The sequence below is a fragment of the Microcaecilia unicolor genome, chromosome 14 (genome assembly GCF_901765095.1).
Source record: "Microcaecilia unicolor chromosome 14, aMicUni1.1, whole genome shotgun sequence".
Classification (NCBI taxonomy): Eukaryota; Metazoa; Chordata; class Amphibia; order Gymnophiona; family Siphonopidae; genus Microcaecilia; species Microcaecilia unicolor.
This window is the reverse complement of record NC_044044.1, coordinates 16011027-16025322: the sequence shown is the minus strand read 5'-3', so window position 1 is coordinate 16025322 and position 14296 is coordinate 16011027. Positions and strand designations below refer to the sequence as shown.

At 46.9% G+C, this 14296-nt stretch overlaps 1 protein-coding gene across 7 annotated transcripts in view; it reads right to left on the bottom strand.

The window, feature by feature from the left end:
• The window catches only part of LOC115457495 (neuroligin-2-like), a 118080-nt gene that overhangs the window by 48367 nt on the left and 55417 nt on the right, over positions 1-14296 (bottom strand). The window contains exon 6 of one of the 7 annotated variants that reach the window (XM_030186927.1): positions 4296-4305. The exons of 5 other annotated variants lie outside the window; for them this stretch is intronic. In XM_030186927.1, the coding sequence (XP_030042787.1) occupies positions 4296-4305 (10 nt within the window). Of the gene's footprint in view, positions 1-4295; positions 4306-6087; positions 6098-14296 lie in introns of all 7 variants that reach the window. One more of the 7 variants, XM_030186924.1, reaches the window with a different exon arrangement.

Here is a 14296-nt window from a genome sequence, read left to right as displayed (position 1 = left end):
CCCCCTTTTTATGTCACTTCCTGCTTCCTCAAGGGTGGGATGCAGAAGCAAGGAGGCTCTGGGCTGGGCAGCTGACGGGATATGAAAATCGCTGCCACTGTCTGCCACTCTCTACTGAAACGTGGTGGATGCATATGAAGGTATGGGGTGAGGTGGCTTAAGGTGGCGGGCGTGGGAAGGTGCGGGGGGGGGGGCCCACCGAATAGGTCTGCACGGGGCCCCCTCAATTGCTAAGACCGGCCCTGTGTAAGACTACGGGATACCATGTATTCAAACTTCAGATGGAAGATGGCAGAGGAAGGGGAGATGATTGCATCCAGGAGAATAACAGAGGATTGTGCTGAGGAGGAAAAGAGCAGTGAAGTGCAGGGCCACCCAATTTGTTCTATCCTTGTGATGGTTGTCCCTCTTTCTTCAGAAGGCTCCACAGAACCACTGCTAGGGACACCAGGGCATACCCTAAGGGCCATCTGCCCCTCTCTCTCAAAGTACTCTTCCACTAAATTTTATATTTTCCCCAGACTCTACGCAAAGCTGAGCGCTGATTTGCATGAGTCCCTTGGTAGTAGGGTTACCACATTTGCAGAAACAAAAAAGAGGACACAATTTTTTTAAATGGTTGCTACCTTTGCTAAAGAAATATTTAATCGCAGCAAATGTGTAAATGGCTTTTAGCTAATGAGCACACATCAAACAGTGATTGACTTACAGTACAGCAGTAGACAATAATCTACTTTTCAAAAACTTCCGGATTTGAGTTTGACTGAGCCTGAGCCCTATTTATCAGAATGGATATCACTCGACAACTTTGATTGACTTCCGAGATACATGTGAAAGTCTTTGCATGACATAAGCTTAAAATTGTGCTGAACAAAGAAAATTCCTTTGTCAGATTTAACCGACAAGGAAACAGAGACGAGATCAGCAATGCCTTTCTCTCTCGTTAACATTAACAATGAATTTATATTCTGTCATATACCTTTCGGTTCAATGCGGATCATGCATGTTTCCGTATTGAAAATGTTTGTTTGTTTGTTTTTGTAAAATTCAATAAAAATAAATTTAAAAAATTAAATTAAATTAAATAAAAGAAGGCTGGACATTTCCAGGAATAACAAAATATAATCTAACAAAGACTAGATATCCCTAAACTACATTTTCTATTCAGTATGATTTAACACAAAATTTTTAAATAATTACATTTTTATCTGTTTACGGAACAGGGTATAGGTGATTTTGGACATCAAGAGATCTTCAATCGCCTTGTCCAAGCAAACCACTTGATATGAAAAAAGTACCCAAATCTGGTTCTTCTCACATTTTTTAGAGAAGTAAAAAAAAGTTCTAATGTTCTGGTAACGGTAATTTTATTTATAAAAATAAGATGGTTCAGTAAGTAAAGTGGGGATAAACCATATATAATTTTGTACACAAAACAGGAAAATTTAAACAGAACCCTGGCCTGCACAGGGAGCCAATGAAGCTTCAAATAACAGCAAGATACATTGGCAAACTTCTTTAAAGAGAAGATTAAACGTAATGCTTCGTTCTGTACAGTGAGAAGTTTCTTAAATATCTGTTTAGAAGCCCCCAAATAGGCAAGGTTACAATAATCAAGCAAACTCAAAATTAAAGCCTGGACTATACTACTACTACTATTTATCATTTCTATAGCGCTACTAGACGTATGTTGCGCTGTACACTTGAACATGAAGAGACAGTCCCTGCTTGACAGAGCTTACAATCTAATTAGGACAGACAAACAGGACAAGTAAGGGATAAGGACAAAGAGTAGCAAGATTCCATGCAGAATCCCAAAGAGTAGCAAGATTCCGGAATCCCACAGTAGCAAGATTCCGTGCAGAATCCCAAAGAGTAGCAAGATTCCGGAATCCCAAAGACTATTACTACTACTACTTATCATTTCTATAGCGCCACTAGACGTACGCAGTGCTGTACACTTGAACATGAAGAGACAGTCCCTGTTCGACAGAGCTTACAATCTAATTAGGACAGACAAACAGGACAAACAAGAGATAAGGGAATATTAATATAAATTGGAAATGATCTTGATCGAATGTGATGCAAATTACGCAACAGAAAGAAAGGTCTTTGTGTACGAGTGTTAATTTGCATCTCTAAGGATAATTTATTGTCCAACCATATCCCCAAAATCTTAACGGATGGAGAAAACTGATACTGAGTCGTATTTATCATAATACTCTTTTCATCCATATCAGAGCTACGGGTTGGTGTGTCGGTCCATAGGAATATAAAAGAAAAAGAGGACATTTTCCTAAAAATTAAAAAATCTGGAGGACATATCTGAAGAAGGCCAAAGGAGGACATGTACTCTTAAAAGAGGACGTATGGTAACCCTAGTTGGTAGGTTCACATTACAGGGTAATAAGCTGCAACTTGTTTTATTTTTGTTACATTTGTACCCTGCGTACGTGCAGGACGTCAGACTCACAGAAACAGAAGCCTGCGCAGCCTTCTACATGGAATGTTGCTAGTGGAATAGCAACATTCCATGTAGAATCTCCAATAGTAACAACATTCCATGTAGAATCTCCCATAGTATCTATTTATTTTTGTTACATTTGTACCCTGCACTTTCCCACTCATGGCAGGCTCAATGCGGCTTACACGGGGCAATGGAGGGTTAAATGACTTGCCCAGAGTCACAAGGAGCTGCCTGTGCTGGGAATCGAACTCAGTTCCTCAGAACCAAAGTCCACTACTCTAACCACTAGGCCACTCCTCCACATGTTAACATATACAGTCAACCTTCATGTTAGAAAAGTATGTAAAAATAAGAGGAAAAGATGGCCGCTTTAGTTCTCAAATGGAATAGCTGAAAGGTAAGAGAAAAAAGATTAGCCTTCATAAGGTACAAGCAGGGCCTCCGAGAGACTGACTGAGCCCCTGGGGCCACTACCGCCCTCCTGAGCCACCGCTGTCACCCCCCCCCCCCAATCGCTACCACTGTCGCTGCAGTCCCTGGTCTCCACTTGCCCACCCCCAGCCCTGTCAACAACCCCCCTCCGTCCGCCACCGGGCCCCCCTGCATTCAAATCGGCAGTGCCTCACCTCCGTGTGAAAGCGGCAGATCGCTTCCCTTCGCGACCTGCCTCACTGTGTCCCGCCCTCATGGAAACAGGAAGTTACATCAGATGAGGGTGGGATACAGTGAGGGAGGGCCCGAAGGGAGGCAATCTGCTTCTTTTACACGGAGGTGAGGCGCTGCCGATTTGAATGCAGGAGGCCCGGTGGCGGACGGAGGGGGGCTGTCGATGGAGCCGAGGGCGGGCACGGTGAAACCGGAGACTGCAGCGCCGGCAGCCTGGGAGAAGGAGAAGGAGAGACCCTGGCGCCAGGCTGCCCCTTGAGGCCCAGGCCCGTGGAATTTTGTCCCCCCTGCCCCCCTCTCAGCGGCCCTGGGTACAAGGGTACTATAGGCGCCTACGCGGTTAGCGTGCTCGCTAATTGTAGGCGCATTAAAAATGCTAACGCACCTTAGTAAACAGGGCCCCAAGTCTGTGTAATAGAGAATTACTGAAACCAATCCCAGAAATGACCAAAGGAACGTATCAAGATACAAACAGCATTCTCGTCAAAGGACTTTTGAATAGAGTAAATCAATCTAAGTTTGATAAAAAGAACGTTTTGATGATATTAGAAATTTGAGAGTCAATGATTGGTCTATGATTACACTAAGAATTTTGACTTGTGATACGAGATCAATTTGAGAGTCTGCCATTGGTCTGACCCAGTATTAGCTATGATTATGTTCTTACTAGTAAAACAGGCCCATTTCTGACACAAATGAAACGGGCGCTAGCAAGGTTTTTCTCGGAGTGTGTATGTTTGAGAGAGTGTGTGTGTGAGAGAGAGAGAGTGAATGTGCGAGTGTGTGTGTGTGTGACAGAGAGAGAGTGAGACTGCTGGTTGTGAGTGTGTCTCCTCTGTCCCCTGTCCCCGCTCCAGCCACCCAGCGAGTCTCCTCTCTCCCCTGCTCCCCCTCCAGCCAGCCAGCGATTCTCCTCTGTCCCCTGCCCCCCTGTAGCCACCCAGCGATTCTCCCCCTCCAGCCACCCAATGATTCTCCTCTCTCCCCTGCCCCACCTCCAGCCACCCAGCGATTCTCCTCTCTCCCCTGCCCCCCTCCAGCCACCCAGCAATTCTATCTCCCCTGCCCCCCCTCCAGCCACCCTGCGATTCTCCTCTCTCCCCTGCCCCCCCTCCAGGCACCCAAGTAATTGTCCTCTCTCCCCTGCTCCCCCTCCAGCCACCCAGATTGTCCTCGCTCCCCTGCCTCCCTCCAGCCACCCATCGAGTCTCCTCGCTCCCCTGTTTACCTCCGTCGAAGCGGCCGCGTCTTTGAAAGCCCTGCCCGTTTGTAGCCTTCCCTTCGATTTCGTTCCCTCAGAGTCCCGCCTTCTGACGTCATTTCCTCTTTCCACGAGGGCAGGACTCTTGAGGGAACGAACTGGAAGGGAAGGCTATAGACGCTGAGGTTGTGCCTCGTGCTGCTATCCTGTGGTTGGTCAGTGCTGTTTCTGACGAACCCGGAAGTTCGTGACGTCAGTGCAGGAGTTGGATACAGCAGAAGCACGAACCCTTCAAAGCTTCACTGCCACGGAGTCAGCTTCAGGACGTTGGAGGTGCTTTTTATTATATAGGATTAAAACATGAAAAAGAACTGCAATGACCTAATATTATCTGAGAAGTAATCCGATCATCATGTATAGTACACAGCTGCAAGACAGATTGTAGCGATGCCCGTAAAGACAGTATTTTGCTTGAAAAATACATAGCCAATCCCTATGCTGATAGAGCAGTGGTAATAATGGAAATATGAGCAGTAGCAGTAGTCAATCCGCACGATATTAAGATGGTGTCAGGCTGTGTGTGTGGTGACTGCCCTATGCTGGTAGTCAGACCAGATATTCAATGCCGGGCTATATTCAGCGATCGGCATTGAATATCTGGTTTCATTTCTGACCACAGCAATTTAATCGATTAAGCCGATATTCAGTGCTAACGAGTTAAGTACTTATCCCTGAGCATAGTCGCCGCCGCTGCCCCTCACTTGCTCTGGGGCTGCCATGAGATCTCGGCACCGGGCCCCCTTTTGAGGCCAGGAAGGAGCTGACGCACTGACATAGGGGGCCCCCGCCCCCTACGTCAGTGCATCTGCTCTTCCCTAGCCTTCAAGGGGGGCCCAGTGCCGTGGTCTGTCTCTCACCTGCTCCAGTGTGCTGGGACCGGTTCCCAACAGGAGCAGGAGACAGACTCCGGGGCCCAGTGCCAGACCCCCGTGGAGGCCGGGCTCAGAGAATTTTGCCCCCGTGCCCTCCCTTCTCAGCAGCCCCGATAATGAGCACTAATTGGTACTGTTATAGAATACAGTGAAACCTCGGTTTTCGTTGATAATTCGTCCGAAAACTATCGACGAAAACCGAGGCAACAAGCGATTTTTCTTTTAAATGAATAAAAAAGACTAATGTATAGAATAAATGAACATTTAACATGGCATTTACCTTTCTGAAGACTCTTCTAGGTGTATGGAAGATGGAGAGAGAGGAGCAGCAGCAGTAGTGTGGCAAAATGACGAAATTTTGGTCATAAAACAGCAGCAGTGTGATCCCACAACCGGAAACGCCCCAGAAGAACGCACCAGAAGAACAACACGTGAGAACGCAAGATTAGCTGCGTGGGCACGCCGACGAAATCCGAGGCGATCGGCGAAAACCGAGACGAAAATTTTGCGAAAAAGAAATCGACGATAACCGAAACCGACGAAACCCGAAGTCAACGAAAACCGAGGTTTCACTGTACGCTTCGATTTCCGCCTGAAAATTAAGGCACCATATGTAGAATCCCAGTGTTAGCACCGATTTTTTTACAGCGTTTAATTTTGAGCGTCATTTATAGAATATATGAAGTATGAGTATATAAGGCATGACTGATTGAGTAAGAGAGGGATTAATATTTGAATGTAAGGAAAACTAGGTGTGGATTAGGTGAAGAGAGCTGTACACAGGTATATGAGCATTACAGTACGCCAAAGTCTTTAATAACCAGGGCTTTTCTTGAGGGGGTACTTGGGGGTACTGAGTACCGGCACTTTTTCCATTGTCTACTAAAATTGACCCATGGTCCCTAAGTTTTAAGGAAAGAGCTCAGGCTCTACACACCAGTTCTGCCTTGTCATAGATTCTGTGACTGGTTGCGGGGAGCCTGGCTATTGTGTGTGTGGGGGGGGGGGGGGGGAGGGGGGGTCCCTCAGTGATCACCCCCACCCCTGAAGGATGGCCTGGCATTTGAGTACCGGCACCTTTTTTGCTAGAAATAATGCACTGTTAATAACGAACATCTTAATGTGTAGAAGGAAATAAAGCACTGGCCCTTTAAAAGTGATTCTCATATGTGAAACTTTGGACAGGCTTCAAAACTAAGAAAGGTATTAGAATTTTGGAGGTGGAGTTATTCATTACAGTGAAAGAAGAGAGTTTCTTACAGCTTGCTAAATCATTCCCCGAAGCTAAATATGATGGAATTGGCTCAGAAAAATTGCTCCCACGATAATTAATGTAGGAAGGGTAGTGGGTAGCACACAGAATCTGAAGTGACTTTGCCTCTTGCGTATCCCAAATATTTTTGATAGCACTAATAAACTACTTTTTAAAATACAACTGATGACCATCTTCATTTAAGACAGGTGCAGCTGGGTTAAATCCCAGCTATGTTCTGCTCATTGCTCTCCAGAGACCAAAGTCATTTTGAGTGCATTGGGCTCTTTTAAGTAATAAAACTGGTCCATCTAATCAAGAGGAAAAAGATATAAAAAAAAAAAACAAGCAAAAGATGAAAGAAGTTTTTAAAAATGGAGGAAAAAAATCAATATATAGGACACATCCTATATAATAAAACTCACCCTCAACGTTCTGAGGACACTGACGTCACTGTCAGGTCCTCCGGGCACTTCCTTCCGGTTCGAAGCCTTCGTGGTGGTGAAGCCACCGAAAACACTGTGCTGGGGCCCCGCCCTCGCGTCAAACGTTATCACGTCGAGGGCGGAGCAATGGCGTCAGTGGCTTCTCAACCAACGAATTAGCAGATTGAAGGTGGCGTGCCGAGGTCCGCAACAATGGCGGTCAGTGCCTTCAGAACGCCGAAGGGGTTAGTAGGGAGGGGGAGGTTCGGAAGGAAACCGTGCTAGCGCCCGTTTCATTTGCGCAAGAAACGGGCATGTTTTACTAGTTTCTAAATATTACACTTTATAATAAAACTCACCCTCAACGTTCTGAGGACACTGACGTCACTGTCAGGTCCTCCGGGCACTTCCTTCCGGTTCGAAGCCTTCGTGGTGGTGAAGCCACCGAAAACACTGTGCTGGGGCCCCGCCCTCGCGTCAAACGTTATCACGTCGAGGGCGGAGCAATGGCGTCAGTGGCTTCTCAACCAACGAATTAGCAGATTGAAGGTGGCGTGCCGAGGTCCGCAACAATGGCGGTCAGTGCCTTCAGAACGCCGAAGGGGTGAGTAGGGAGGGGGGAGGTTCGGAAGGAAACCGTGCTAGCGCCCGTTTCATTTGCGCAAGAAACGGGCATGTTTTACTAGTTTCTAAATATTACACTTTATAATAAAACTCACCCTCAACGTTCTGAGGACACTGACGTCACTGTCAGGTCCTCCGGGCACTTCCTTCCGGTTCGAAGCTTCGTGGTGGTGAAGCCAACGAAAACACTGTGCTGGGGCCCCGCCCTCGCGTCAAACGTTATCACGTCGAGGGCGGAGCAATGGCGTCAGTGGCTTCTCAACCAACGAATTAGCAGATTGAAGGTGGCGTGCCGAGGTCCGCAACAATGGCGGTCAGTGCCTTCAGAACGCCGAAGGGATGAATAGGGAGGGGGGAGGTTCGGAAGGAAACCGTGCTAGCGCCCGTTTCATTTGCGCAAGAAACGGGCATGTTTTACTAGTTTCTAAATATTACACTTTATAATAAAACTCACCCTCAACGTTCTGAGGACACTGACGTCACTGTCAGGTCCTCCGGGCACTTCCTTCCGGTTCGAAGCCTTCGTGGTGGTGAAGCCACCGAAAACACTGTGCTGGGGCCCCGCCCTCGCGTCAAACGTTATCACGTCGAGGGCGGAGCAATGGCGTCAGTGGCTTCTCAACCAACGAATTAGCAGATTGAAGGTGGCGTGCCGAGGTCCGCAACAATGGCGGTCAGTGCCTTCAGAACGCCGAAGGGGTGAGTAGGGAGGGGGGAGGTTCGGAAGGAAACCGTGCTAGCGCCCGTTTCATTTGCGCAAGAAACGGGCATGTTTTACTAGTTTCTAAATATTACACTTTATAATAAAACTCACCCTCAACGTTCTGAGGACACTGACGTCACTGTCAGGTCCTCCAGGCATTTCCTTCCGGTTCGAAGCCTTCGTGGTGGTGAAGCCACCGAAAACACTGTGCTGGGGCCCCGCCCTCGCATCAAACGTTATCACGTCGAGGGCGGAGCAATGGCGTCAGTGGCTTCTCAACCAACGAATTAGCAGATTGAAGGTGGCGTGCCGAGGTCCGCAACAATGGCGGTCAGTGCCTTCAGAACGCCGAAGGGGTGAGTAGGGAGGGGGGAGGTTCGGAAGGAAACCGTGCTAGCGCCCGTTTCATTTGTGCAAGAAACGGGCATGTTTTACTAGTTTCTAAATATTACACTTTATAATAAAACTCACCCTCAACGTTCTGAGGACACTGACGTCACTGTCAGGTCCTCCGGGCACTTCCTTCCGGTTCGAAGCCTTCGTGGTGGTGAAGCCACCGAAAACACTGTGCTGGGGCCCCGCCCTCGCATCAAACGTTATCACGTCGAGGGCGGAGCAATGGCGTCAGTGGCTTCTCAACCAACGAATTAGCAGATTGAAGGTGGCGTGCCGAGGTCCGCAACAATGGCGGTCAGTGCCTTCAGAACGCCGAAGGGGTGAGTAGGGAGGGGGGAGGTTCGGAAGGAAACCGTGCTAGCGCCCGTTTCATTTGTGCAAGAAACGGGCATGTTTTACTAGTTTCTAAATATTACACTTTATAATAAAACTCACCCTCAACGTTCTGAGGACACTGACGTCACTGTCAGGTCCTCCGGGCACTTCCTTCCGGTTCGAAGCCTTCGTGGTGGTGAAGCCACCGAAAACACTGTGCTGGGGCCCCGCCCTCGCGTCAAACGTTATCACGTCGAGGGCGGAGCAATGGCGTCAGTGGCTTCTCAACCAACGAATTAGCAGATTGAAGGTGGCGTGCCGAGGTCCGCAACAATGGCGGTCAGTGCCTTCAGAACGCCGAAGGGGTGAGTAGGGAGGGGGGAGGTTCGGAAGGAAACCGTGCTAGCGCCCGTTTCATTTGCGCAAGAAACGGGCATGTTTTACTAGTTTCTAAATATTACACTTTATAATAAAACTCACCCTCAACGTTCTGAGGACACTGACGTCACTGTCAGGTCCTCCGGGCACTTCCTTCCGGTTCGAAGCTTCGTGGTGGTGAAGCCACCGAAAACACTGTGCTGGGGCCCCGCCCTCGCGTCAAACGTTATCACGTCGAGGGCGGAGCAATGGCGTCAGTGGCTTCACAACCAACGAATCAGCTGATACTAGTTTTTAAATATTATACTTTATAAAAAATTATAAATCTCAGTCATCTTGGTGTTTTACTGATGAGAAATGTTCAATGTTGTTTGGAAGCAAAGGGACTGCATTTTATATCTGTTAAAAGCCATAATTGCCCCCTCTCTGTTTTGGATAAGAAAATCACAGGTCATAATTGTCCCTCCCAACCCACAGAAAACTCCCTTTCTCTCCCCTGTAATGCCCTCCAGAGGAGTACTGATCGAATCTCTATTGATTAATGTCACCAATACTGTAGAAAATGAAACTGTAAATTTTGCAAGGAAAGCAATTTTACACTGTTAGATTATACTGTGGTATGTAATGATGGAATATCTCAAATAGGACATGCCAGGTAATTCTCCAGCTCAACACTGGCAAGGCCTTTGTTGGAGTACTAGAGTGGCCTACACTTCAGAGCAGACAAAACTACAGAAGAGCCACAGAATAACATCAAAGTGGTCGGAGGCCTACATAATGATCTCTGAGCAGAATGTGGCACTGGGTACTTTTAGCCAGGAGAACAGAAGGCCAAGGACTTGTGACAGATCTCTGAGGTTGGCAGAGATGCCAAGGGTGGCCCATCCCAAAGCTGAAGATTTACCAACCACTATGCTGGAGATTAAAAGCCAATGTTTTTTCTCGCCAGTCACAGCCGTGTCTAATACCAGTTCTAGCAGATGTACATTCCCCAAAATGATATATTCTAATCGTTAAATAAGAAATAATATTCCTTTTTCTACCTTGTTGTCTGGTCATTTTATTTTTCTAATCATGGTGGTCTCAAATCTCTGCTTTCATCTGTCTTCTTTTAATTCTCTTACCAGAGTCTCCTTGTCCATCATTCATCTTCTGGCTTCTCCCCTCTGTGTCCTTGCTCCTATCTTCCTGCCATGTTGAGCATCTCTTCTGTCTGTATCCCTATTCTTGCCCTTTTCAGCATCTCCACTGTGCCCATATTCCTCCCCTTTGTCCAGCATCGCCCCTCTGTGTCCCTATCCCTCCCCATATCTAGCTTCTCCCCTCACTCGTCCATTCCTCTTGCACTGCCCATCCTCTTCTTCTCTCTTCATTCCCTCCTGTCCCTGCCCCTCCCTGGGAGTCAGCATCTCTCTTCATTCCCTCCTGTTCCCTACATTCAAGCCCAGGAACCAGCATCTCCCTTCCCTCCTGTCCCCCCTCCCCATGACCAGCATTTCTCTTCTTTCCATCTTCTTCTCCTTCCCCTTTATAGAACTGGCTCCTTAGTGTTAACAGTCTTGTGGGGTTGGGTCCTGGCAGCCTGAAAGATAACTGAAGAGACGTAATGCTGAAGGGTCACCTAGGGTGTCTAATGCTCTGGCAGTAGCATCATCCTTCATAACAGGATTCCTCTGGGAGATTAGAGAATATGGGTGGGGGGGGGGGGGGGCTGTCCTTCTGGAGTTCTCCTGCCCAGATCCTCCCTTTAGCTATGTCCCCACATGGATCCTCTCCATGGCCTCTTACCACATCCTGCCTCATGGAGCTCTTCAGTAACCACAGCAGCAACATCAGAAAGAACTGTGAGATTTGCACATTCACAGTCCCTGGCACAGTCCCACTTCCTTCTCAAGGATAAGAGGTAGAAATAGAAACATAAAGAGGCCTAGGTTACAATTTCCAATTTCTAAGGGGTAGCAAATTAAGATCGAAGTAAACTAGCCAACCACACAAAAGGATGGTAAAGACTTTGAAGACACCGGTGATGGTGTCACATTGATATCAGTCTGGTCATAGTTGCTGGATATTATTCTTAATCTAATATAGGTACAGGATGGACCATGCTGCCAGCCAGCCTAGTGGAGCCTGCTGACACCTGCTGGCCGGAGGTCAGGAGTTCATCCAGACAAAACTGTTCCAGGAGCTGAGTTTCCTGCAGGCCACTAGCGGAACCTCAACAGGAGTGACTTGAAAGCAGACTTGAAATACATATAAAATCCTGGGTAAAACTACATTCACCTTTGAGAGATGATACTCACTCAGTGCCTACCTGTAACATTGGCAGTGTTGATATTTCTGTTAATATAAGTACATAAGTAATGCCATACTGGGAAAAGACCAAGGGTCCATCGAGCCCAGCATCTTGTCCACGACCACGACAGCGGCCAATCCAGGCCAAGGGCACCTGGCAAGCTTCCCAAACGTACAAACATTCTATACATGTTATTCCTGGGATTTTGGATTTTTCCAAGTCCGTTTAGTAGCGGTTTATGGACTTGTCCGTTAGGAAACCGTCCAACCCCTTTTTAAACTCTGCTAAGCTAACCGCCTTCACCACATTTTCCGGCAATGAATTCCAGAGTTTAATTACACGTTGGGTGAAGAAAAATTTTCTCCGATTTGTTTTAAATTTACTACACTGTAAGAAAGTAATAGTTGATGAATCTTTGTAAGTTATTAATAGATTAACATAGTATTGACAGCAGATGAAGACCAGTCTGCCCAGAAAAGTGGCTAGGATCGTACCTGCCTCTCTGTGCAGCAGTGGTGTTCCTAGGGGAGGGCGGTGGGTGCGGTCCGCCCCGGGTGCACACCGCTGGGGGGGTGCCACGCGCCTGTTGGCGCTGCTCGTTCCATGCTCCCTCTGCCCCGGAACAGGTTACTTCCTGTTCCGGAACAGAGGGAGCATGGAATGAGCAAAGCTGACAGGTGCGCGGCAACCCCCCAGCAGGTAAAAATGCACCCGGGGGGTGTTGTTTCGCCGGGGGGGGGGGGCGCATCGGTGATCCGCCCCGGGTGTCAACCGCCCTAGGAACGCCACTGCTGTGCAGGATACCCAATCCTCTTCTATTTTTACCGTCCCCCACCCCATGCATTTTTGAAAGCATGAAAGTCATTCCGGAAAGCACTGGAAAACCCATCTATTCAAGCAAGCCTATCCAAATGACCCAGACTAATCTTATGAACACATCTACCCAACACATATCCAGACGACAACGACTTTGATTCAGCCTATATCTCCCATCTTTCTCCCTTCTCCATTGCCTATCTCTACCTACTTATCTCTTTTATTATTCTGTTATACTTAACTTCTACTTTCTCTACCAGTATTCTGCATTCCCTATTACTATGTAAGCCGCTTTGAGTGGGAAAGCGCGGGATACAATTGTAAAAAATAAATAAATAAATAAATAAATTTAAGGGTTGTTTTTTTTTAGTGGAAATGCTCTATACTTTTTATTCCATCCTCTAGCTAGATAGGGATCCTCCATATCCTCGAAATCTCATGCCTCAATAAATTGGTTAGTCTATAAGGTGTCACCTGCCTCTGGCAATCTTTTCGAATTCTGTCACTGCTTTTGTCTCTTCCAACTTCCAAGCATTCACCACCTTTTTTGTGAAACAGCATTTCTTGACGTTGCTTATAAGTTTTCCTCCTTGCAGCTTCATTTCATGTCCTCTAGTTCCCTGTTTTTGGAAAAAGGTTTTGTTCATCAGTATCGCTTAAGTATTTAAAAGTCTGTTTCATATCTCCACTGTCCCTCCACTCTTCCAGGAGGCACATATTCAAGTCTTCAACTCTCTTCTCATACATCTTCTGGCTCGGACCCCATACACTTTGGTCATCTTCCTCTGAACAGTTTTTGAGTCTTTCTACGTCCTTGGCAAGTCACCGCCTCCAAAATTGAACCCCGTCCTCCAAATGCAGTCTTACCGATGACTTGTATCGTGGCATTATCACCGCCTTCTCTCTGTTGGTTACGCCTCTCTCCATGCAGACAAACATCCTTCTGGCCTTGGCCACTGCCTTTTCCCATTGTTTTGCCACCTTGAGATCCTCAGTCACTATAAATATACAAAATTCAGACACCTAGGGGTTGACGTTCAAAAGCATTTATTTGGGTGACGGCACCTGCTACCCAGATAACTAACCAGATAAGTAAGTGTATCTGATAAGCTACCCAGATAGGAGCTGAATATCACCATTACCGGAACAGTGCCAGGCATTCACCGCAGTATCCGAATATTCAACAGCACCCATGGCAGATATGGCAGCTGGCATCTAAAACAGTTGCCGGTCACCACAAGTTGAATATTAGGGGGGTATCTAGATGATCTCCTGAGATCCCTTCCAGATCTACAATCACTTCACGAGGTCTTTTCCAACTCTAATTTTCCATGACTCTAAATGACATTTTGAAGTCTCTACCAACCCTTTTTATAGCTCTAAATGCAAAAGACATGGGACAGTAGGGACAGGAAAAGGGCTGAAAGGACAGAGTGTTGAGTTATATATAGGAATTTATGCATCTACTCAAAAATGGAGAAATCTTAATTAGGCAAACTAGTTGAACCATTTTGGTTGTTATCGTCTGCTATTTACTTCGTTTTCACATTTGTTTTTCACTGTCTTTATGAAGGGTCTGATAGTTCCAGAGCTCGAACTAGGTATGGCTCAGGTTGGAGGATGGATACAGCCTGAAATAAACTTGAACAGTGGAATCAATTCTGCATAGGGCTGGGAGACAAAATCAAACATGAATTAGCTCAAACAGACCTCCTTGAAGGAACAGGCAAGTATTGATCTATGCATAAAAATCAATATGCACTTGAGTGACTAACGCCGAGAGAAAAGAGCACACCTGAGTCACTCTTGATGCCCTTTATGGCTGTGA